Raw genomic sequence first — 25,306 nt, forward strand, 5'->3', positions numbered from 1 at the left:
TATTTCAACCCTCTGAGCCTCGGTTTTCTTATCTATAGACTGAGGAGAGCGGTGGTGGTTTTGCAGGGTGATTGGGGGGATTAAGTGGGATTGTGGGTGCAGAATGTATAGCATGGCGCCTGACACTGTTGGCTCCCTTCCCCTACATCTTTTCCAGACTTCTGGCATATTTTTGACACAGTAATTCAGTTTATTTTAGTGTAAGGAATGAACAAATACCATTAGGGTCTTCTTTTCCTAAATTTTCACTCGATTCAAAGCGCTGCAGTTCAACTAATAGTCACGTGGTTCTTCTTGTAAATGAAACTTTGTTAGAATTTTTTCCTTTCCAGCTTTGGGAGCTCTCTTTGACTCTGTTACACATTCATGTTACCATTCCAGACCTACTGTGGAAAATAAAAATGACACCTGACGCTCACTGAGCACTTGGTTTGTGTGACGCACTGCACTTTTTACTTCATATGTAGCATCTGACTCCTCCAGAATAGGGGCACCTTAAACATGTACTGATTCCCGAATTCCAGCTATGTCTTAAAGAAATAACAGATGGCCCATAGTAGGTTATATGCTCTTAACCTTTTGCGATTTTGATCGCATATATCTGATTGCACGTACAATATAGTGTATTGGTTAAAAGCATAGGCACTGGAACTAGAGTGCCTCGATTTGAATCCTGGGTCCTCATTTGCCAATTATGTACCCTTGCTTAAATTTTATAATCCCTGGGTGCTCCAAATTCATAGTCTGTGCAGTGGGGATAATGAACAGTACCTGCCTCATATAGATGTGAGGTTTAAATGTTTGAAAAGTGCATATCACAGTGTCAGGAAAGTAGTGTTATATAAATGCTTGTTGTTACATTGAATAATTTCTTTTATTTCAGCAGATCCTTCATCATATTAGTTGTCTTCTACATAATAAAACATGACTTTTCAAATAACCTTAAACTCAGTAGTGTCTCTACGTAACATGTCAGTGTTATTTTCCAGGAAGCCTTTTCTGGGAGCCTTTCTCATCTCTGAACTTTTATTAGACTTACTTGCAAACATAAATTAGCACTTCATCATTGTTAAGCTATATGACCAGTTTTAGTTTTGTGTCACCAACTCAATTGGTGTTAAACACTTTGAGAGCTAAAATCATTTCTTACATATCTTAGTATCTCTTAGGTGCAAAACATATAATCAGAGCTTGCTATTTAGTGGTCAGTTATGACAGAGAGAAAGTAAAATAAAAGCTGTATTTCACTTTATGCTTAAAAGGATTTGTTAGCTTGTTTGCATCCAAAACCTAGTTTCATAGTGTTTTGTTTTGTTTTAGGTTCCTAAATATTTGTCGCAGCAATGGGCTAAAGCCCCTGGAAGAGGTGAAGTTGGGAAGCTGAGGATTGCCAAGTAAGTTATTTATGAATTTTTGACATTTTATGAAACTTGTTTGAATTTATTTTACAAGTGCTTTTAAATGTAATTAGAGTTCTTTTTCAAACAGAGAATTTATCTGGAAAATAAGAAATGATGAGGTTGCCAAGGCTTATTAAGAGTTGGTTAGGTGCCCTGTAAGGATTCATGTGTGCGCACGTGTGCGCGCACACACACACACACACACACACACTCCTCTAACGGCAGGTGTAAATATCAAGTACAATTTGCTGCTAAAACCTATTGGCAGTAAACTAGCCGAGTATGTAGTCCTCTCATCCGTCCTTCCTCTGCATCTTTGAGGAGGAGGTATGCTTGAGTTGGCCATAGCTGGATGCACCAAGTAAGTGCTTCAGTAGCAGGATTTTGCCATTGTGCCAGCATACCTGTGTGTAGAGGCTTTGGAGAGGGTAGGGAATACCTCGCAAACAGCCTAAGAGTGTTTGGTGTTTCCTGGTTGAGGAACTGGCCTTGTTTGAAAGGGAAGCCCTTGTAGCTCAGCTGGTGTCAGCCACAAGCCGTATGTTCCCTTCTTTCTGCCCATTCATTCATAGTCCAGCTCTGATCAGGTATCCACACCCACTCCCCCACTGAAATAGCTCTTATCTACCACGTATCCTCCTCTTTATCACTGAGTTTTTGCTTGTTAACAGACTACCCCAAAGTTTAGTGGCTTAGGACAAAACCATTTTATTTGTTTTTAATTCCGTGGGGGCAGTTCTAGACAGTTCTGGTTGTGGCTGACCTGGCCGGTCTTCCTGGCTGGAGTGGTCTCACCCGTGTGTCCGGGGCTGGCTCACTGTCAGCCAGGGCCGTGCCGCGTGTGTCTCATCTCCGTGTGCTCATTCACATGAGGGTGAAAGAGCTCCTAGTAGCAAAAAAGAGGGAAGCCCCATTGCACAAACACTTTGCAAAGCTGCACTTACATCATGTTTGCCAAATGTAACTTGCAGTAGACTCCACCTCCAGGTGGGATTTGCGGTAAAGAATTTGTAGCCTTTTTTTAAAAAAAAAAAAACAATCTACCACATTCATAGGCTTCCCTGGTGGCTCAGTGGTAAGAATCTGCCTGCAGTGGAGGAGATGTAAGAGACCTGGGTTCAATCCCTGGATTGGGGATCCCTGGAGGGGGAAATGGCCACCCACTCCAGTATTCTTGCCTGGAGAATCCCATGGACAGAGGAGCCTGGTGGGCCACAGTTCACGGGGTGCCAAAGAGTTGGACATGACTGAGCACAAGCACCGCATCCATATTCTAGAATCTAAGGGTCAACCAGCAGCCCTTGTCGGTTGACCTTCAGCGTAACTTGACAGATTTGATCACTTCTACCCTCACACCGTACTTTTTTCATCTCTCTTCTGAGACATCACTCTCTTGGTGGCTCCTTCTCTTCTGTCTCTGAATGTTATTTGAACACCCTCTGGAGGTGTTCTTTGGAGGAGCAACGCTATGTTCTTGGATGACGTCATGTTTTTAAACAAAGAAACTTTGACACTTTCTTGTGTTTATGCCCCTAAGTACTTTCTGTTCTTTATCTTACCTGCCTTTGTTTTCAGACGGATCTTTTAGTTCTTCCTTTTGTTTTCACAAGCCATATTGGAAACAGGCCTGCTTTTATATCCAGAGTTCTGAAATTAGGTAGAGACCAGTAGTATCTTAAGAAGCTACTACACATTTAATAGCAGAACCAGCCTTGAATTCAGTCCTTTGAGTGGTAAGAAAACTCAAGCAGCTTCCAGTTCTGGCCCAGTCACTTACTGTCCGTTAGACTGTGGACAGACACTTAATCTTCTGAGCTTAGATTCCCTTCCTTTCCCTACCATGAATATTGCATTCCTGAAAATCTCTGTGTACCGAAAACACCTAGTTTAGGAATGTACAATCTTTCTTTTGGTGTGAGTAAGAGGGAGCTAGTATGGGAAATAGAGTCAAAGGAGCTGAGGTGTAGGGAGACCTATGCAAGCCCTGAAAGTGAAAGTGTAAGTCACTCAGTCATGTCCAACTCTTTGTGACCCCATGGACTTCTCCAGGCCAGAATACTGGAGTGGGTAGTCTTTCCCTTCTCCAGGGGATCTTCCCAACCCAGGAATCGAACCCAGGTCTCTCGCATTGCAAGTGGTTTCTTTACCAGCTGAGTCACAAGGGAAGCCCATGCAAGCCCTAAGTACTGCTTTGATGCCTAAAGCATCTATTAAAGATACCATGCTAAATAGACAATAATGGGTATGCTGCGATTTTTCTTGATCACTCTGTTTGGAAGAAAATTTCAAACGTGACCTTAGTTTAAAGCAGGTATTTTATATAGTCACACCCAATATGCCTAGGATAGCCATGTCCCCATGTTACAGCCAGTTTACGTTTTACAGTTTACGTAGTTTTATGTGCAGTTATTAATAGTGTCCCCTCTTTCACTCCCAGAGTATCCTGGTTTTGGCAATAAACTGTATGTAACTTCCCTGCTGGCTCAGTTGGTAGAGAATTTGCCTGCAATGCAGGAGACCTGGGTTCGATCCCTGGGTCAGGAAGATCCCCTGGAGGAGAAACTAGCAACCAACTCCAGTATTCTTGCCTGGAGAATCCCATGGACAGAGGAGCCTGGCAGGCTACAGTCCATGGGGTTACAAAGAGTTGGACACAACTGAGCAATTAACACACACTTGCCCTTAATAATAACAGATGTATGTGTATTTTATATGTAGATTAAAAACCTAACAGATTTTCTACCTAACGTGAAATATAATCTTGCCACATAGAAGGGCTAGATGCTGTTAATGATGAGAACAGATATATAATTGGTTCCCCAAGATTGCTATAGAAATGCTTGAAAAGAGCTTTTTATGGAGTATGTCTCCTGACTATGTCATTGATGTTTCTAATTTACTTATTTTTCATTCTTCTTACTGATTACTAAAGTCACTATTAAATAAGTGTAGGATAAGTAAGGAATGGCTTAGCAGTGCATGTGACTAGGTTATCAAGATTTAATTTCAGCAAATATGAGTCATCGAAGTTTTGTGGCTGTAAACAAAAGGCTTCATTTATTGGATGATTGTTGTTTCAAGTGAAGTGGGCTGATAACCCCACTCTCCTCTGTCAGTTAGCTTACAGGGCAGACATTGTGTTCCATTTTCAGTGCTGCACTTGGAGACATGGACAAATAAGCTAATTCAGTGGAGTGAGACTAGGACAGTGAGAAAACTAAAATCAATTTCCTGTGAGGAACCTTTGAAGGGACTGGGGCTGTTCAAGAGAAGATCTAGGGCAAATCAGGTGAAACTATCTTGTTTTTAAAAACTAGAAGATGTATAATTAAGTATTGATCTTTAGAGGCAGAGTAACCCTTTGTGGGTTATCTGTGTGGTTCAAAAAACGTATATTTGGGTAAAAAAATGAAAAACAGCTAAGGTTTTAAAAAAGCAGTGTGGCATACCGATAAGGGGTATGGCCTCAGGAGCCAGTCAGCTCTGGGCTTTATCCAGACCTTGTCATTTACCAGCCGTGTGACTCTGGGGAAGTTGCTAGTACCCTTTCTTGTTTCCTCATCTGTTAAAAGGAGATGGTGTTAATACCTCATGGATTCAGTGTGTCTAAAATACTTAGTAAGTGTTCACGTACTGTCATATCCCACATACTACCCAGTACAGGCATAGACCCTGTGTCGTGTCTGATATCTTCTCTCCCGCTTGGATCTCCCAGTTAAAACAGCAGCACCAGCTTCCTGTGCGATAGGCCAAGAGCTGGAAGAAATGGTGTGGGTGTTGATTCTAGTGAAGACAGGGCTATGGAGTAGAGGAATCAAGAGAGGCAGAGAAGGGAGGGGGAAACCAGCAGCTGCGAATGCAGCTGTTCCTAAATGTGGCCTGTTAACACCTGAAAGAAAGGAGAGTCCAGTTACGAGTAAGCTGGGGGTAACAGCCTACTTTAACAGTTGGTGATATTTGGGCCATTTTCATCAAGCATTCCCCACCGTGTCTCTAAATCATTGTACTTGCATTTTTTTTTAATACCTTTGAACATCTGATGGGTGCTGCATTTTAATTGGTTTACAGTTTTGCTTTAGTTGTTTAATTTTCTGCATAACCATCCTGCCTCAGAAAACTTCAGTTTTCAAAATCTTTGGTAAATGTCATGTTTTACTGACAGTCATATAGTGTGTGCTAATACAGGCTTCTCTCAGACATATGTAATTTCTAGTTTTATTTCTAAACACATTTAACATTCAAGGTCATGTGGGGGCCCACTAATAATGGAAAATATGCAAATAAAAATCAGTGAGGTAATTTTCTGTTATAAAAATTGACTAAGTTTAGAACAGTGTTACACTGTTGATAGGAGTTTAAATCAGTACAAACTTTCTGAAGGGCAGTCTGGCAACACACATATGTATATCAATGCACATGTATATATACCTACACACACACACGTACGTATATGTACATACCTCATACACACAGGCACAGATACACACTGCTGCTCAAAACAAAGTAGAATAACAGTCCACTGTCGTCTCTGCCAGTCAGCTCACGGCGCAAGCATTACATTCAGTTCCTTGTGCTGCCCTTACAGAAAGACATTGAGACTCATCTCGCAGAGGGGGATTCAGACAGTGAGAAAGCTAGGATATTAATAATAAAATCCTCGTGCCTTTGACCCAGCAATTCCGTCGGTTTCTAAAACCTCTCCTGTGGAAATAACAAGTTAGTGATGCAGAGATTGATACACAAAGACAATCGTTTCAGCATTGTTTGTTATGGAGAAAAATGAATAGCATTCTCAAATTTCTTAGTAAGGGATTAATTAAGTAAACTGGGGACAATTTTTAAATTGTTTAATATTTTTAATTTGAAACAGTTTCAAGCAGCAGAAAAGTTGGAAGAACAATATAAAGAACTTTTCCACCATATAGATCCATGTAATACAGCATTCTCCTGTGACTTTTCAGACATGTAATTTGAATAAGTTCCTATCTTCTAATGTATCATACATTGATATTAACAAGAGATCTTTATAAAGTTAGAAATATCAAAAGCCACATTAACTGTTTCATTTTTGTTATTATTTTAATAAATATTTAAATCTCTAAAAGAAAGCAATAAGGTTTCCCTTAGGGATATATCTCCTAAATTCAGAATGTGTTAAAGTATATACCTCACTGGGGAAAATAAAAAACTACTTTCTGACAAGGGCATTCTCTTTTGCAGTCACAGTTCACCCTTACAAATCTACAAATTAACAACCAAATAGTGCTACTACCTAATCATCAGACTTCACTTAAGATTTGCCAGTTGTCTCAGTGATGTTTTATAGCAAGAGGATCCAGTCCACAATCTTGCATTACCTTTTGTTGTCAGGTCTCTCCAGTTTTCCTTACATCTAGGAATCCTGTTATAGTCATAAAATCCTGTTTGTAATTGTTCACGGATTGGAACTGTTTTTTTTCCCCATTAAACTGAGACCTTGAGGGTAAAGACCTATACTCGTGCCGTGCATCTGTCACAAGGTCATGGGTGTGCAGCGGACACTGAGTGGCAGTGAGTGAATGAACCGCTGGAAGAAGGCACAGGTTGGAGCTCGACCTGGTGTTACAGAGAAGTAGTACTTCCGTGACTGGTCTTCATGTCTGTTCTATGCGTATTTTTTGGTATCAGTTTCTTGGATCATGTCTTTTTACTTGTTATACTTTTATTCTTAATCATTCAGCAAACTCAGTGATTGATCATCAGCTAATAAATAACTCATATGAGCTTAGGGAGTTTAACACTTTAAGTTTGAATATAAATGTTAGATTTGGAGGAACTTTGAATATGGTACTTGTTATGAACTTTGTACTTGTTATACTTTTGTAGCGTTCCGTTGCCTAAAGAATAAAGTCTGTGCTCTGTGCTGTGATATTCAAGATCATTTATGGTCTGGTTCCATTTTTCCTTTATAGTTCATCTCCTACTATTCCTTATTTTGTGCTTTCCCTCCCAACCAAATCTGATTACATTTTTCTGATCAGACTCTTCATGACTTTGCTTAGCTGTTTACTTTTGATACTAGTTCAAAAGTTGCCTCTTGCTGAGCCAATACTTAACCTCTTAAAATAGAAGAGATGGTGTTCTCCTGTCTGATCCTGGCATATTGTGGCTCTCTTAATTAAAGTTTATCTCATTTTATGGTTATGGATTTAGCTTTTATATCTTCTGCTGGCTAGCAAAGGGACCCTGCACTCAGTACTTTGCATGTGACAGGTGTTTAATACATATTTTTTTTAATTAGGCTATTATTAGTGTGTACATTGATCCCATATTGGTAAAAAGCAATTTAAAAACATGTAATTCAAATAAATAAAAAATAGTATGGGACTTCTCTGGTGATATAGTGGATAAGCGTCCACCTGCCAGTGCAGGGGACACAGGTTCAATCCCTGGTCCAGGCAGATTCCACATGCTGAGCAGCAACTGAGCCTGTGAGCCCCCCCCTACTGAGACCACGTGCTGCAACTACTGAAGCCCATTTACCTAGAGCCTGCGCTCTGCAGCAAGAGAAGCTGCTGCCCTGAGAAACTCTGCATACCACAGCTAGAGAGGAGCCCCTGCTCTCTGCAAGTAAAGAAAGCCTGTACACAACAAGGAAGACTCCATGCACCCAAAAATTAAAAACGGATTATGAAAAAAGATGGTATAGAAGGATATTTACTGTAGCTGATAGTAGAAGATGTTATCAGTAGAATCTTAGCTAATTTTGGCTTGACTGTAATAAAATTTCTGTATGAGCATATTATTTTATAGCAGAGAAGATTGCTTATAATTTTAAAATAATAATTTTTGATCTTTAAAATTTTGTTAAGTAAATGAAACTTCTTCAGCTGGACAAAATAAATAGTAAAATTTGTTGAAGTTCTCTATATCTGGTATTAAACATGCCATTCACACGCTGCTGAATGCTAAAAGTACTCAAAAATTAAAATAAGAATTGTAATATCATTATTTGGCTAAAATACTATTAGGGCAGGTTGTTATAGTGTTAAGAGACACAAACTTATAACATCTAAAATATTCATTGGTGGGACTTCCCTGGTAGTTCAGTGGTTAAGACTCCATGCTTCCACTGCAGGGGACTCAAGTTTGATCCCTGGTCAGGGAACTAAGAGTCTGCATGCTGTGCAGTGTGGTGAAAAAATAAAATAAAATGAAATAGTCATGTGGGATTAATGTGAATTTTTTTCTCCTATAGGATTATAAGTAGAATAGTTAGGAGAACCAAAGGTAAATATTAATCTCTGTAAATGTAATATTTTAATGTACATATGAAGTTGGGTTACTTTTATTAATAGTTCTTAGCTTACATTTGGAAAAAACATGAAATTAAATAATTGAAATGTTTTCTTTCCTCTCTTTCAGAAATCAAGGAAGGACCGAGGTAAGATTATTTCTATGGAAATTTTATTTAAAACATGAGGTTATTTTATTATGCATTAGAATTAGTAAAAAGAGGGTAGTGTTTGCTCTGGAAAACTCCACATGAAACTGGTGGCTGGTCAGGAAAACATAGAAGTGTAAATGCCGCTCTTGTGTGAGTGAATAGGCTCCTTTCTAGTTGCTCATACTTAGCATTTTTCTACTTTGATTTAAATATCCCCTCTTAGTACTATGAAAACTAGTATTGCTTCAGTAATACTTTAACATTATTTCAGAGTTGCAAATGCATTTGACACAGATTTTTGGAGGCCTTAGATTTTGACCCACTGAGTCTAGGACATAATTTGTGGTACCTGTCACATAGTAGAAAGATACTTAAATAATACTTCATAATCTTTCTATGTGATTGAGAGATCAGCACTTTAAGTTTATAAATCCCTTTGATGAAAAATTAGGGGAGATATGGTAAAAAGCATTTTGAAAGATTGGATCTTTCAAAAAAAAGACCTACTGACCTACTGGGTCTTTTCATTCTAAACCTCAATATTGAGTTATCCTTATAAATATTTAGTTGTATTTGTTGAAATATTTGAAAGAAAACAGCACCATGTACTCATATGGTAGTCACTGGATCTAAAAAAGAAAGCCATCCCCTGCTTATGGGAGTGTTTAAGCTTTCTGAGTAAATAGATCACGTCCCCCTGCTTCAGGTAGTTGCTTTCTTAATACTTAATGTTCACTCATTCAGCAAATACTGTTTTTCTTCTATGTGCCAGGCATTTTGCTTGGAGATGGGTGGATGAATGAATGGATGGATGGATGGTTCTGTTTATCTATCCATCCATCCACCTCATATTTATTTATTTACGGGTATAAATATAGAAGACACGGTTCCTTGACCGCAGATACCTTAGGGAGACAGGTTACTTCTATTTTGCAAATAGAATTTTTTCAGCCACAGACCAGAGGAAACATTTGAAAGCTACCTTTATAATGGCAGATTAACCCCGCTGTTCAGACAAATAGGAATAGATTCTCTTTTTATGATTAATTATTAAAGCTTATTTGATAAAATTTTAAAAACTTCATAAAATGATTGGAAAAGATCCACATTAAAATATTTGATTTCTAGTTGCGGTTTCTGTACAGACACTTTGATACAAAAGTCGATTGTAATAAGCTCTCGTTAATGTGTCTGCTAGGTTTCATTTACTTTGAATGAGGATCTTGCAAATATTCATGATATTGGTGGAAAACCGGCTTCAGTCAGTGCTCCTAGAGAACATCCATTTGTCTTACAAAGTGTTGGAGGACAGACATTGACCGTGTTCACCGAGAGCGCCTCAGGTAAGTGGGCTTAGAATCATTTAAATGCAGTTCCTGTACGTGTTGTGTAGATTATCTCTCTCAACACACTCTCGAAGGTCATTACCAGGGCTGTTCCACCTATGGTTCTTGCTACCTCTGATTCACAATCATGCTACTTCTCTGCTCGGTGTTCGAAGTCCTTCCCTGTGATTGATGAATTTTTGGCTGTTACTGAAAGGGTTTAATTTCCATTTGGGGCATGAAGAAATAGAACAAAGCAGATGGAAGAGTATGGTGCATCAAGCTGTCTTCTAGGATGTTGAGGAAACAGTATTATGAGTTTTGCCAAGATAAGGTCATCCTTGCCTGTTTTGGTAAATTGATATTCAGCAACTGTAAATTGTGTTTTAAAAAATACTGCTTAATACTAGGGAATATTTAGTCAAAATATAGGAAATACGTTGGCTGTTGTGAGCTTTCTTTATTAATGCATAGGGATTAACTTCTTTTAATTGGTATCGACGTCTAAGAAGCTCTGTGTATAGTTTTTAATTTTGTGTGTTTTAATAGTGCAGTAAAAGGGGAGCAGGTGTTTCAGCTTGTGAATTAGATATAGAGGGGACTTTTTTGTTGGCATATGTGAGAGTATATGTTCATTTTCATTGTTTCTTGGTTTTTAAACTTCACTGAATTTGCAATACTACTAGTAAAGCAACAGGCCACCTCATTTTAACAGAACTAATTTCTCATACCTAATTCAGAAAGTTTATTTGGTTGTATAAAAGAAGAACATCCATGGTTTTGTTGTATTTTCATTAAACATTACAAAGAAAGCTGTAAGAAATTATATGTTATGAACATTATTGTTTTAACAGAATATACAGTTGATCCTTGAGAAATGGGAAGGTTAAGGGCACCAACACTCACAGTGGAAAACGCAGGTATAGTTTACGGTGGGCTCTTCATGTCCAGGGTTCCTCCATATTTGCAATTCTGAGTGCTCGAAGTCAGCAACTATAGATTGAATAGTACTGCGGTTTTTACCATTGAGAAAAATCTGCATTTAAGTAGACTCTTGAAGTTCAAACCCATGTTCTTCAGGGGTCACCTGTACTCAGGCAAATTTTTGTGGTGTCTTGGATTGCCAATATCTGCATAAACTGATGTCAAAAAATCAGTGAGGGTTTTTTTTCCCCCTTAAAAAATGGCAAATTATAAATTTTCTGTCATGTGGTTTAAGGTCAAGGAAAGTGAAATTGTTAGTTATTCAGTTGTGTCCAAATCTTTGCGACCTCACAGAGTAGCCCGCCAGGCTCCTCTGTCCATGGAATTCTCCAGGCCAGAATACTGGAGTGGGTTGCCATTCCCTTCTCCCAGGGATCGAACCTGGGTCTCCTGCACTGCAGGCAGATTCTGTACCATCAGCCACCAGGGTTTGTTTTATTTGATTATTCTGTTGCCATAATTTGTAGTGTAGTATTATGGGAAGTAGAAAATGTTAAACATACACATTTTCTCCTGGAGAAGATTCAACCATTCAACAAATATTTACTGTGTGCTACATTGTGCAGGGCACAGCATAGGCACAATTAGTCTAGCAACTGGTTGGATTTAATAAGACCTATTGAACCTGTGGGGTTTTCTCTACTTTTATGGTTGTTCCTGGAGTGGAAGAGGCGTGGCACCAAGATGATAAAAAGGAAGCAGAGTCTGGGAAAAAAAGCTTGAGGTGGGGAAACTTTTACTTCCTTGGTAGAAAAAGGCACCCTGTTTCAGATTTTTTACCTCTTATCAGGTTGCTAGTTTTTCTGAAGCATGACTCATTGCTGGTACTTACACAAAAGGTGGTGATTTAGAAAGCTGAGGTTTGTTATCCTCAAAATTAATCTTCTGTTTTTAATCTTGTAAATCCTTTCGTTAGTGTTGTGCTCTTTCTGAACATTTTGTATTCACATTTGGGGTTACAGTGTACTCCAAAGTGAATATGGCATTATGAGGATTATCTTGCCAGGAATATGGAAAAGGATCAAGATTGTCGTCCTTCTTCTGGAGTTTGTACAGTATGTTCTTTGTAGAACTGTGATAATGCAAGTGAGGTCTAAGTTGCCGTTAGATGGTGCACACTACAAGGGAAGTCTTTGGTGCCTAATGTCAGTTGTTCTGTCTCATGTCATTGTTCCCTAACTCTCTTTGCACCTTTCTTTTTTTCTGTATATATATTTTATTCTATTTGGCTGCATTGGGTCTTAGTTACAGTATGTGGGGTCTAGTTCCCTGTCCAGGAATCTAACCTGGGCCCCCTCCATTGGGAGCACAGTGTCTTAGCCACTGGACCACCAGGAAGTCCCTCTTTGCATCTTTCTGTGGTTTAATTTCCTCGAGGACAAGGGTGGAAGCTGGAAGCTGTTGCAGTAATCCAGGGAAGAGCTGACAGAGATTTAGATCAGCCTGGTAACAGCGACAAAGGTCTGGTCCCATCTGATGTCCAGTCCCAGCCTTCATTGTCTTAACAGACAATCCAGTTGGATTTCTCATCACCTGAAATGCAGAAGATACAAAATCAAGTTGACTTCTTCATCCTTTTATCCTCCATATGTCTGTATTTCTGTCAGTGATACATCGTTCTTCAGTTCTGAGCCTCCTCTGACTCTCACATTCAGTCAGTTGCTTGTTAGGTCATTTCTATCATAGAAATACACATTTCCGTCTTGGTTTTTTTTTTAATATTCGTTTTTATTTATTTGGCTCTGCCGGATCTTAACTGCGGCTCGTGCAGCGTGTTTTAGTTGTGGCCTGTGGGATCTAGTTCCCTGACAAGGGACTGAGCTTGATCCCCCTCCATTGAGAGTGCAGAGTCTTAGCCACTGAATCCCCAGGGATGAACCTCATACACATTTCTTGATACCCCTTAACCCACCATCCTCTGAAAACCTCAGGCGTCCTCTCTACCCTTCAAGCTGCTAGAATCCCTTCTCCCTCCCCAGAGCCTCCCGACACTGCTGCCTCTCCTCCTTCCCTTGTTTTCCTCTGCTGGGGATTTGTTTGCTTTTTACAGTCGTAACCATCTTTCCCTTTACGACTCCAGGCTTTGTCGATTCTTCCTTCATCTACACTTTTACGACAGTAAGGTTTGTATTACCCATTTTGTCCCTGAATTAAACCTGATGGGCAGGGAACCATGTCTCATGCTTATCGCCAGAGTGTCTCATACAGGACTGAACACAGCACATGGGCTGGCTAAAGCAAATATGTATTGAAATGGTTGATTTTCTCCTAAGGATTCCTGGTATTCTGAAGGTACTCTTTAGAGTGATTTTAAGTGAGATGGCTTGTTAGTGACAAAGGATGGATTTTCTTATTTCAAAGTTAAGTCTTTTTCTTAAGACACTTGCGATTCAAAATTGAATATTAAATTCCTTTGTTCCCTACTTTATTTCTTGCTCATTATATTTTTATTTTGGCATGAATGATTCTTTCACTTTCTCTTTGCCAGTCAGATTAGTTCAGTGCTGTGTGATGTGACACTTGGTTGACCAGTAGACACGTTATCATATTGCTTGGTACATTTCCTGTGTACTGAGAATCAGTTATATAATTTTCAGAGGTTTGAATTAAGCTTTATGTGTATCTGTGTGTGCTTTATAGCATTCAAACTACAGCTGTTTTCTTCTGCTGAATTTTTTTTTATCACTGCTTTTACATGAATTTTGCTGTTGTGTAAATTATCACCATCTGCATATTGCTAGCTGCCATTGCAATGGAACTCTGAGATTTTTTTTTTTTGAAGTATAGTTGATTTACATTGTTGTGTGTTAATTTCTGCTGTACAGCAAATGATTCAGTTATATACACATACATTCTTTTAAAAATTCTTTTGGTTTATGGTTTATCATAGCTCCATGTGCTGTACAGTCGGACCTTGTTTATCAGTTCTATGTATAATGGTTTTCTGTGTCTGTGAGTCTCTTTCTATTTTGTAAATAAGTATCATATTTTTAGATTTCACATATAAATGATATCATGTGACATTTGTCTTTGACCTACTTCACTTAGCATGATAATCTTTAAGTCCATCTACGTTGCTGCAACTGGCATTATTCCATTCTATTTTGTGGCTGAGTGGTTTTCCATTGTATGTATGTAAACACCGCACCGTGGTTATCCATTCTTCTGTTGCTGGACATTTAGGTTGTTTCCATGTCTTGACTGCTGTGAACAGTTCTGCTATGAACATAGGGGGCATGTATCTTTTTGAATTACAGTTGAGCTATATTCTAGCTATATTTGCTGTGATATAAAGTACCTTATATCATTTTATATTCTCATAACTATTTGGTTTAGGAAAATTAAAGGAACTTTTTGTTAATGTTTAAATCTTTTTTGTCATTAAGCAGTGATAGTTAACAGAAATGGACAACCTGTTGTACACTTATTTTGTCCACTGTGTTGAGTACTTGTTAGCAATTATTTCACACAACAAGCCTATGAGCTGGAAACCATTGTCATTTAATTGATGAGAGAAACAGGGTTTACTTAGGATATAATTTGACCAACAAGCAGCTGGTAGATCTGTGCCCTTAATCATCATACTAGTGGTTTTCAGCGTGTTGGTGCAAAATTAATTTTGTGAGTAACTGACAGCATTGAAAAAAAGAAAGAAATTGAATGGGAAAAAAAATGAACTTTTATATTTGGGAGCATTTCAAACACATGCTGAAGTAGAATAATATAAACTCACTCAGCTTTTTTAAGGTGCTGTTGGTGATGAAGAGGGGCTTCCCAGGTGTCTCGGTGGTGAGGAATCCACCTGCCAAGTAGGAGACGTGGGTTCAATCCCTGGGTCGGGGTGATCCCCTGGAGAAGGGAATGGCAGCCCACTCCAGCGTTCTTGCCTGGGAAATCCCATGGACAGAGGAGCCTGGCAGGCTATAGTCCATGGGGTTGCAAAGAGTCAGACATGACTTAGTGACTAAACAGCAGCAGCAGTGATTAAAAACAAATTACTTTTGTAAAAAGGTAATGTCCCTTTTTTTAAATATGTTTGCACCCCTCATTGTCCTGCTGGATTTTATTTCTAAGCCTTTATAAAGTCTATAAATCACTGTGATTTTATCTAAATGATATGTCGCTTTACTTCTTATAAACCTCAATTCCTTTGTAAATTGCCCTGCAGAAACAAAAATAATCTGTCTGATCATTGTCTGCAAATTATGAGTATGTTTTTAACCTGCCACTTTCCAGATACAAAGCTGTGTTTATATATTACATAGTGCAGTGATTTCCACCTGGCAGGCTGCTTTGCAGCATCTAGAGACATTTTTGAGGACTTCCCTGGTGGCTCAGTGGTAAAGAATCCACCTGCCAGTACGGGAGCCACGGGAGAGGTGGGTTCAATCCCTGGGTCAGGAAGTCCCCCTGGCGATGGAAATGACAACCCACGTCAGTATTCTTGCCTGGAGAATCCCATGGACAGAGGAGCCTGGCTAGCTACAGTCCATGGGGATCACAAAGAGTTGAACATGACTGAGTGACTGAGCATGCACACAGGGGCAGTTTTGACTGTCCCCCTGGGTGCGTGTTCCTGGAATAATTGGGGATGTCACCAAACAACCTGCTGTGCACAGAACAGCTCCTTGCAGCATAGAACTGTCCAGCCCAAAATCTCAGTAGTGCCAAGGATGAGAAACCCTCCTCTTGTAGAAAAGAAGGTGTTATTTTAAGTGGACAAGCTATTCGGTATAACTACTGGTGAGATTAAAGTTATAAAATTAAAAAAAAAATTTTTTTTTTTTTTGACGGAGCCAATAGGAGTGATGAGAACCTGTTCACCTCCCCAGTAGCTGGTTTTTTTATTCTTCTCCTGTTCTTCCCCTGCCGCTCCTCCTGCTGCTTTTCTTCCTTTTGTTGTATCAGAAGAAATTTCTGTGCTTTTAGGGGACTGCTTTTGAGGTTTTAGCTTAACTTTTAGTTGGAGCATTTATTCTTTTTACATTTAAAATAACTATCAACGTGTGTATTCCTCTTGCCATTTTCTTAATTGTTTGGGGTTTGTTTTTGTAGGTCTTTTTTCCCCCTTCCTCTTTCTTTCTCATCTTTGGTGTTTCCCACCTAGAGAAGTTCCTTTAGCTTTGTTGTAAAATTGAATTGGGGGTACTGTATTCTATCAGCTTCTGCTTGTCTGTAAAGCTTTTAATTTCTCCATGGAATCTGAATTGAGAGCCTTGTGGGTTGATTGCTCTTGGTTGTAGCTTTTTCACTTTCAGCACTTTAAATATATCCTGCCACTCCCTTCTGGCCTGCAGCTTAACTTTTCATTGTGGAAAAAAATTTAAGCATATGCGAAAGTAGAGAGATAGTATAGTGGCACTCCATGTGCCTGTCATCTAACTTCAGACTTCAGCATTCGGTCAGTCCTGTTTCCGCTCTTCTCCAGCCACTGTTCTTTATACCTCACAGGGTCATTTTAAAGACAGCCTCACACAACGTATCATTCCACCCTTAAATTCTTAACACATGTCTCTGTAAGGATTCCTTTTTTAAAGATACATAAGCACAGTAGCGTTACGGTACCTAAAAAAAAGGGGATTAATTGCAGAACACCATCATAGATGTCACCCGCGGAAACTGTTTAATGCTCACACTCCAGTGTTTCTTGATTTTTTCCCCCTCTTTACATTCTGTTTTCTGATTTATGGTTCAGTTGTATGTGAAATCACAGTGGTTTGCAACTTTATAGCCTACGTTATCCACTTGAACAGGTACCACTGGAGAAAATACAATTCATCAAGTCATTTGTATTACTGCGAAGGCATGGAGCAAGCTTTCTGCAGAACTGTTTGAGGAATTTGGCTGACAAAGAAGTGACAGAATAGAAAATCATTTTTAGAACTGTATGTACCAAGGCACCGATGTGATATTTGTAACACTGTTGGAGGGGAAAATACTTAAGCAATGTTTACTGAATGTCATGCATTATTTTCAGATTGCATAAAATTAAAGTTAACAAATACATACATTTAGAAAGAAGAAGATCTTGTCAATGCAATATGACCAAACTCTAAAGAAATAGAGGGCTTGTAAAAGAAAAGTTAACAATAAAATAGAAGCAGTATAAGAATTTATATGATGACTGGACTAAAAGTGTTATTTAATTCAATATAGTTTCTTTGAGTAGGGAATGTACTAGTATCTTGGTAAAGCAGTAGGGACATACAATTTGTATATAAACCTCAATTTAAAATGTTAATTTCTTTTTTATCTTTTTAAACATAGTTTTATTTATTTACTTATTGGCTGTGCTGGGTCTTTGTTGCTGCGCGGGCTTTGCTCTAGTTGCGGGCCAGCAGGGGGCCACTCTCTAGTTGTGGTGCGCAAGCTTCTGTCTGTGGTGGCTTCTCTTGGTGCAGGGCACGGGCTTTAGGGCACGCGGGCTTCAGTAGCTGCGGCTCCCAGGCTCTAGAGCACAGGCCCACTAGTTGAAGTGCGTGCATGTAGTTGCTCTGAGGTACGTGGGATCTTCCCAGATCAGGGATCAAACCCGTGTCTCCTGCACTGGCAGGTGGATTCTTTATCACTGAGCCACCAAGAAAGCCCTAGAATGTTAGTTTCTTGAAAAATTGAAGAAATTGATCAAGAAGAATAGAGAAACCAACCAATTTCATCTAGATCGAGTTTAAGTTTAAAATAAACCTCTTGAAAGTTAGGTCAGGTTATATGTCTTTAATGCAAAATGACTTAGTAAATATTTTAAAATTCTGGAATAAAACCTCATTCCTCCATGTTTATACCAACTTGTTAGAAATAGGCAGCTGTGGCCTGGCCAGAGGTGAAGCGCTGATAGAGAGCCAGTGTGCTGTCTGAAAGACTGTTTGAAAAGAAATTCAGCTGAAGTCTTTTTTAAAAATTTATTTTAAGGACCGTGTATATGTGTCCTCAGTATCTTGCTTGCACTGTATCATTAGCTATTCCAGAAGAAGAAGGTGGGGGGAACCCTACAGACACATACTGTTTTCACATTTTTCCCTCTTCCTTTAAAAGAGCTTTTCTGGAGAATATTTTATGGTTGGAAGTTGTAGCCTTCTCCTGCTCATGGAGAAAAAAAGCACACCACCCAGGGTTATTTACCGCTTTGGTTTCTTTCATATAACTACATACAACTTTATGACTGTGAGGATTTGGTAGATTTTTTTCTTACTTTGTAACTTGTTATGTATCCTAGCTAAAGAGTTTTTTTGAGAAGAGCACCTATATTGTTCAGCAAAGGAAAAATATCCAGTGATTTGGAGCGGTTCTCGATCTCTTTGCTGCGTCTTCCAGGTGAAGGGTGATGTTCCTTACATTCCCAAGTTCGGGACGGATTGCCGTGGTTTAGGAATTGTGGCGCATGTGTCATAGATGCTCTGGGTGCCGTCCCCACCCCCACGATCCTCAGCCCTGGCTGTCCCTGGGCACACTGGCCATTGTCAGCATCTCTCTGTGTCTCTGCTGGCCTGGAGGGGGGTCAGAAATGGCAGGGTGTTAACCCTTTCTCTGGGAGCCAGTATTGGAAAGGACTCGGGGGGTGAATACCCAGCTCGCTTAGTGCTCAGGTGAGGAGCTGAGGCACGCGTCCTGCGCTGTCTCGCCGAGTTCTTCGGCACAGCGGCTGCATCTGTCTACAGTGCTGTGCAACCGGTGCCTGTTTTCTCGACGCAGCTCTTTAATGACTTCTTTCCCCTTCCTGTCTCTTTTCTCCAATCCCCTTCCAGTGTTTCCTGGGATCACCTCACCAACAAACTACCTGGAAACCTTTGGAGCTTCTGGAGGAATACTAACCAGGATACTAACCAAGATAGAGATAGTAAACTGTAGCTCTCTCTTTATTCAAGAGCTGAAAATGATGTCTTTATAGGGGTTACCTTGGCACCCACCCCCTGCTTTGGCCGTGCCGCTTGGTTTATGGGATCTTAGTTCTCTGATCAAGGATTGAACCCATGCTCTCAATAGGGAAAGCCTGGACTCCTAACCACTGGACCATGAGGGAATTCCCTAACACACACCCCTTTTTAAAAAATAATGGACCAAATGTGGTATTATAAGCCTTTTTCAGTTAACACCATACTTCACAACTGACCATGCATACTCACACTAGTATTTTTGTGAGAGTTCTGGTGTGTTCTCTGATCCTCAGCCTTCTCTCTTGGAGGGTCTCTCTGGAGATTTTAAACCCTAATGTGTTTCCTGGGGACACCACACATGAAGCAGACTCTAATCGAACCAGGTATCCCAAGACTGAGGTTCAGGAAGATTTTATCCAGGAAGCAGAGGTGCGATTTCGGGCCACATCAGTTTTTTCGTGGCTATGTCACTGCCTCTAATCACCACCTGTTTCTGCTGCTGTCCCCGTCAGTGCTGGTCACCAGTCTGACCGCTGTCACCTTCCTCACCTGTCTCTGCTTCCACCAAGATGACAGATCACACTGCTGTTTCCTTCACGCGGCTTCTACCCCCATCTCCCCTCAGGCCCCCGGGGTAATTCTGTGCTTCTCAGCCCTGCCCGTCTCTTCACCGGGACTCTTCTGGTTCCCCCTCTGAGCTGTGGTTATGATGCTGGTAAAGTCTTCTCAGGTACTGCTGCCTCTCCTCTGTTTTGGATTTCAGCACCTAGTTTTTCATTTATGCAGTTTCTCTGTATTCTCCAGCTATTTGAAATAACTACTTCAAAGCCACAGACCTTTCCCATTAGAATATAATTTACTCAGGAAGACAGTTGCAAGGGGAAGACAATACACAGTATCTCATTAGTGGGAAAAAACTATCATTTGTTGGGGACAATTTTATTTCAAGACTGTAAAATTCATGAAAAGTAATTCAAATAAATTAACTGCATCACTGATTCAGCTGGCATTCACTTTCCAGCAAAGCCTGTGCTTGCTTCAAAGTCTTGTCAGAAAAGAATATTAAAAGATGTTAAGTGGGAGAAAGAGAAATTAATTGGAGCCTATGTGATAACTTCACCGGACTATGTGTCTCACAAAGATAACCATGGTCTCTGTTTTTTTTTTGTTTTTTTTTTTTAAAAAAAGGAAGAAAAGAAAAGTACATAAATAAATAAAATGCTAGAACCATGACCCATGACTCTGGTTGGTTTTTTAACATGTTATTAGTCCTTTAGAAGTTTAATGTTTCTGATATTGCAGTATTTCTAAATGGTATTGGTTATGTCAAGTAAGACTTAGGCTTGAAAGATTAAAAAAAGAATCTATATTAGGAAGGAAACAAAGTTACTCAAGATATGTAAGCGATTAGTCTAGACAATTCAGTATTGAATCTGTGAATTCAAAAAGCTTAGCTACCAGTGTTTTCTGTTTTGATCTGAGTTGTGGTTACATGAATACATTCACTTTGTGAAGACTCATCAAAGCTGGAAATTTATGATTTGTGTACTTTTTCTTCATTAAAAATTTTATTACCGGAGAAGTCAGAAAGCACAAGAAAACCCATTTTTCTAAAAAATCCAGCAGCCAGCTCTCTTAGTTGGTTCAAAAAAGTTAAATCACAGGTGTTAAATCACATTGTATTAGTTTTTTGCTAGGCCTGCCATAACAAAATGCCACAGACTGAGTAGCTTAAAAAACAAATTTATTTTCTCACCGTTCTGGAGGCTGGAAGTCCAAGGCGAAGGTGCTGGCAGGTTTGATTTCTTCTGAGGCCTCTCTCCTTGGCCTGCTGATGGCTACCCCCTTACTGCCTCTTCACATGGCCTTCCTTCTGCACACATGCACCCCTGGTGTGTCTCTTTGTGACCAAGTTTCTTCTTGTAAGGACACCAGTCATGTGGCCCACCCTAACTCTCGAATACAGTAACTGCGGAGTTGCAGTGTACTGTCTTTGTCTTGGTTTGGTTTCTCCAGAAGTCCACCCTGTGGGTTATGGTATGACATTTGGTTGGGAACCCGAGAACGACTGCAGTGGAGGGTGATGTCTGCCGCATAGTTTACGTGTCACTAGAAAGTAGTGTATACTTGAGTCGACGGAGTCATGTTGGCTGAATTTACAGAATTAGAAGGAGTGCCATTTAAATGGTAATTTTCTCACATTATTAGTGGAGAGGGAAATGCCTATTGACCCAGACCATTTCTGAATGGGAATGTGTGTGTGTGTGTGCGCACGCGTGTGCGTGCACACATGTACATGTGTGGGGTTGTGGTAGTAATGGAATATTGGTTGGAAGAGACCTTTTTTTACTAATAAAGATAATTCTGACATTCAAAGATGGTGGCTCTGCTGCACAGTTAAAAGGAGAGTATATTGGGAGAATAAAAAGTCATAGTACTAGGCCAAAAATGTTTTAGGACAAGACATTCAAGGATATATTGGTTCATTATTGAAGTAAAATAGAAACCGGCAAGCTTTGGACCATTGAAACTGCTCCCTCCCAGCTGTAATATCTTTTAACTTGGAAAACATGGCTCTCATCACCTTTTTTTGGTTTGTTTTGTAGTTAAATTTCAAAGGTAGAAGAGGAAGTGCTTAAAGATTATCAGGTTCAGCAATGAACTCACAAATTGATGTGTATTATGGCTACTAGGACAGAAGAGCCTGGCAGGCTACAGTCTACAGGATCCCAGAGTCTGACACGACCGAGCGACTGACACACACACACGGCTACTGAAATACTGCTGGTATGAGAAATGAATCCACCCTGCAGGCCTATTTTATTTGGCTAGGTTTTTTTTTTTTTTTTTTGATGAATACTGAGATTTTAGACAAGGCATTTCTTCTTCAGAGGGCCAGGATAGTAACCATTATTCCTTATTATACTTAGCTGTTTTGCATAATTATTTTACCTGCCCCATCTCAGAAAACATTTGGATTGGAGACTGCCTGATTTTAGTTCAGTCTCTTTTTTTGAGGCAGGGAAATTGTTCTGAATGCCTTTGAGAAGTAGAACTGGAGAGCAGTTTTTGTTATTCTGTGTCCATATCCTTCCAGCCGTGGAAAGAAGTGAAGAGATAAGTAAAAAGCCAAGTTGTATGTCTTTGGACATAGGACAGAATGATAATAAGCTCTGTAGTTTTTGCTCTAGGAGTCTGGATGAAAGTGAAACATATTTAAGTGGTTTGGGAGATCCTGTCTGACTATTCATTTTGGGCCTCTGGAGTAAGAAACACTATAAATTTTCCTTTGTATCTGAAGTTAGGGGAGATTAAAAGAAAAAACTCCTGGAGAGGGAATCTTAATATTCCTGAAGGCTACCAGACGTATCTTAGGGGTGGAATCGCACAGTTTATTTGGCTGGGGAATTAAGAAATGAGACAGGGAGGACTAACGGTGTCACTATAACTGTGCCTTAGGGTGAAAAGCACTGTGATTCCTTGTCTAAAGATAAGCATGTGTGAGTGCTCGTGCTCAGTCGTGTCCGACTCTTTGCAGCTCCACGGACTGCAGCCCACCAGGCTCCTCTGTTCGTGGAATCCTTCAGGCAGGAATACTGGAGTGGGTTGCCATTTCCTCCTCCAGGGGATCATCCCGACCCAGGGGTTGAACCTGCATCTCTTACATCTCCTGCGTTGGCAGGTCACACTTTACCACTAGCACCACCTGGGAAGCCCACGTATAGCCTGTGAAAACCCATTGTTTGTACACTGCTTTACAGCATGCTTTTGCAATACTATCACATGATCCTCAAGAATTCTGATAGGAAAAATAAATCACCCAAGATGGGTTGCTGCTGCTGCTAAGTCGCTTCAGTCGTGGCCGACTCTGTGCGACCCCACAGACGGCAGCCCACCAGGCTCCCCTGTCCCTGGGATTCTCCAGGCAAGAACACTGGAGTGGGTTGCCATTTCCTTCTCCAGTGCATGACAGTGAAAAGCGAAAGTGAAGTTGCTCAGTTGTGTCCAACTCTTAGCGACCCCATGGACTGTAGCCTACCAGGCTCCTCCGTCCATGGGGTTTCCAGGCAAGAGTGCTGGAGTGGGGTGCCATTGCCTTCTCCGCAAGATAGGTTAAGTGGATTTAATTTGACCACCTACTGTGAGATCATTATTATACCTGAGCCCTGAGAACAAAATGTTTAGAAAAGACACACAGTTCTTGTCCCCACAGAGTTAGCATCTATAAAGGAGGTAGTAGGGGAGGTGGTTCACGGGGAACAAAAGAGAAGATGCAGCAGATTATCCTGGATGAGAGAGAAGAGCTTCACCAGGAACCAGGCTTGAGTTAAGACCTGAAGTATTAGTTGGGATTCTACTTGGGCAAGCGAAGCATGTCTGTTGCCTTCAAGCAGCGTGTGCGGAGGGTTGAGAGCAAGATGGGGTTGAAAATTTGCAAGTGTAAAAGGGTGAGGCGCAGAGTGAGGAGAGGTGGGACGAGGTGTGCATGCCCATCAGAGAGTGACGGTGACCTGAGCTCTGATGGTGACCGCTTTTCCCTGCTCTGCCGAGGAGAAGTGGTAGCTCCTGGAAGTTTGTGAATCCTGGTGAAAATGCTTTGGGATCATTAAAGGTTGGCAGCATCCTCATATTTCTGGAGGTAGGGGCTGTGGTGCAGAGCAGCTCAGACTGAGCAGTGCTATTAGAATAAAAGTTTGAATGAAAGAAGGGGAGAAGAGAAGTGATTTAATGCCTGGAATTTGTCAGACATCGTCATTTTCAAACTCCCGCACAATTGCACTCATCTCACACGCTAGCAAACTAATGGCTCAAAATTCTCCAAGCCAGGCTTCAACAGTATGTGAACCGTGAACTTCCTGATGTTTAAGCTGGATTTAGAAAAGGCACAGGAACCAGAGATCAAGTTGCCAACATCTGTTGGATCATCGAAAAAACAAGAGAGTTCCAGAAAAACATCTATTTCTGCTTTATTGACTATGCCAAAGCCTTTACCTGTGTGGATCACAGCAAACTGGAAAATTCTGAAAGAAATGGGAATACCAGACTACTTGACCTGCATTCTGAGAAATCTGTATGCAGGTCAGGAAACAACAGTTAGAACTGGATATGGAACAACAGACTGGTTCCAAATCAGGAAAGGAGTACGTCAAGGTTGTATATTGTCACCCTGCTTATTTAACTTCTATGCACAGTACATCATGCAAAATGCCAGGCTGGATGAAGCACAAACTGGAATCAAGATTGCTGGGAGAAATATCAATAACCTCAGATATGCAGATTACACCACCCTTACGGCAAAAAGCAAAGAGGAACTAAAGAGCCTCTTCATGAAAGTGAAAGAGGAGAGTGAAAAAGCTGGCTTAAAACTCAACATTCAGAAAACAAAGATCATGGCATCCGGTCCCATCACTTCATGGCAAATAGATAGGGAAACAACGGAAACAGTGAGACACTATTTTTTTGGGCTCCAAAGTCACTGCAGATGGTGACTGCAGCCATGAAAATAAAAGACGCTTGCTCCTTAGAAGAAAAGCTATGACCAACCTAGACAGCATATTGAAAAGCAGAGACATTACTTTGCCCACAAAGGTCCATCTAGTCAAAGCTATGGTTTTTCCAGTAGTCATGTATGGATGTGAGAGTTGGACTATATAGAAAGCTGAGAGCCAAGGAATTGATGCTTTTGAATTATGGTGTCGGAGAAGATTCTTGAGAGTCCCATGGACTGCAAGGAGATCCAACCAGTCCATCCTAAAGGAGATCAGTCCTGAATATTCATTGGAAGGACTGATGCTGAAGCTGAAACTCCGATAGTTTAGCCACCTGATGCAAAGAACTGACTCATTTGAAAAGACCCTGATGCTGGGAAAGTTTGAAGGCAGGAGGAGAAGGGGACGACACAGGATGAGATGGTTGGATGGCATCACTGATTCTATGGACATGAGTTTGAGTAAACTCCAGGAGCTGGTGATGGACAGGGAAGCCTGGAGTGCTGCAGTCCATGGGGTCACAAAGACTCCAACACGACTGAGCGACTGAACAGAACTGTCATGTAATTCCAAATGGGTTAATCCTTTTAAGGGCTACCGTTTTCTCAGGAGAGACGCCGTATCATTTTGAAGTTAATTGCCATGAAGCCACAAATATTTTATGTACATTTCTATTTCATCTTTTTATTGCTAATGCTGAAGTATTGTTCAAAAGACAGCTGTTAACTTTCTTCAAGTGCTTCATTCATTCACGAATAGTGGCTGTTTTCGGTATTATCTCTCATTACTCTTATTCAATACAGTACACAGT

General features: G+C 40.3%; 1 protein-coding gene across 4 annotated transcripts in view; it reads left to right on the plus strand.

Moving 5' to 3' along the window:
- GTF2F2 (general transcription factor IIF subunit 2) overlaps nt 1–25,306 on the plus strand; it is a 179,443-nt gene that overhangs the window by 11,845 nt on the left and 142,292 nt on the right. For all 4 annotated transcript variants that reach the window (XR_014070542.1, XR_014070543.1, XR_014070541.1 and 1 more), the window contains exons 2-4: nt 1,321–1,394; nt 8,805–8,823; nt 10,025–10,169. Coding sequence is in view for 1 of the 4 variants with exons in the window: in XM_081547372.1 (XP_081403498.1) it covers nt 1,321–1,394; nt 8,805–8,823; nt 10,025–10,169 (238 nt within the window). In the remaining 3 variants the exon portion in view is untranslated. The remainder of the gene's footprint in view (nt 1–1,320; nt 1,395–8,804; nt 8,824–10,024; nt 10,170–25,306) is intronic.

Source organism: Giraffa tippelskirchi, chromosome 12, assembly GCF_054371585.1.
Source record: "Giraffa tippelskirchi isolate mGirTip1 chromosome 12, T2T-mGirTip1v1.2.pri, whole genome shotgun sequence".
Lineage (NCBI taxonomy): Eukaryota > Metazoa > Chordata > Mammalia > Artiodactyla > Giraffidae > Giraffa > Giraffa tippelskirchi.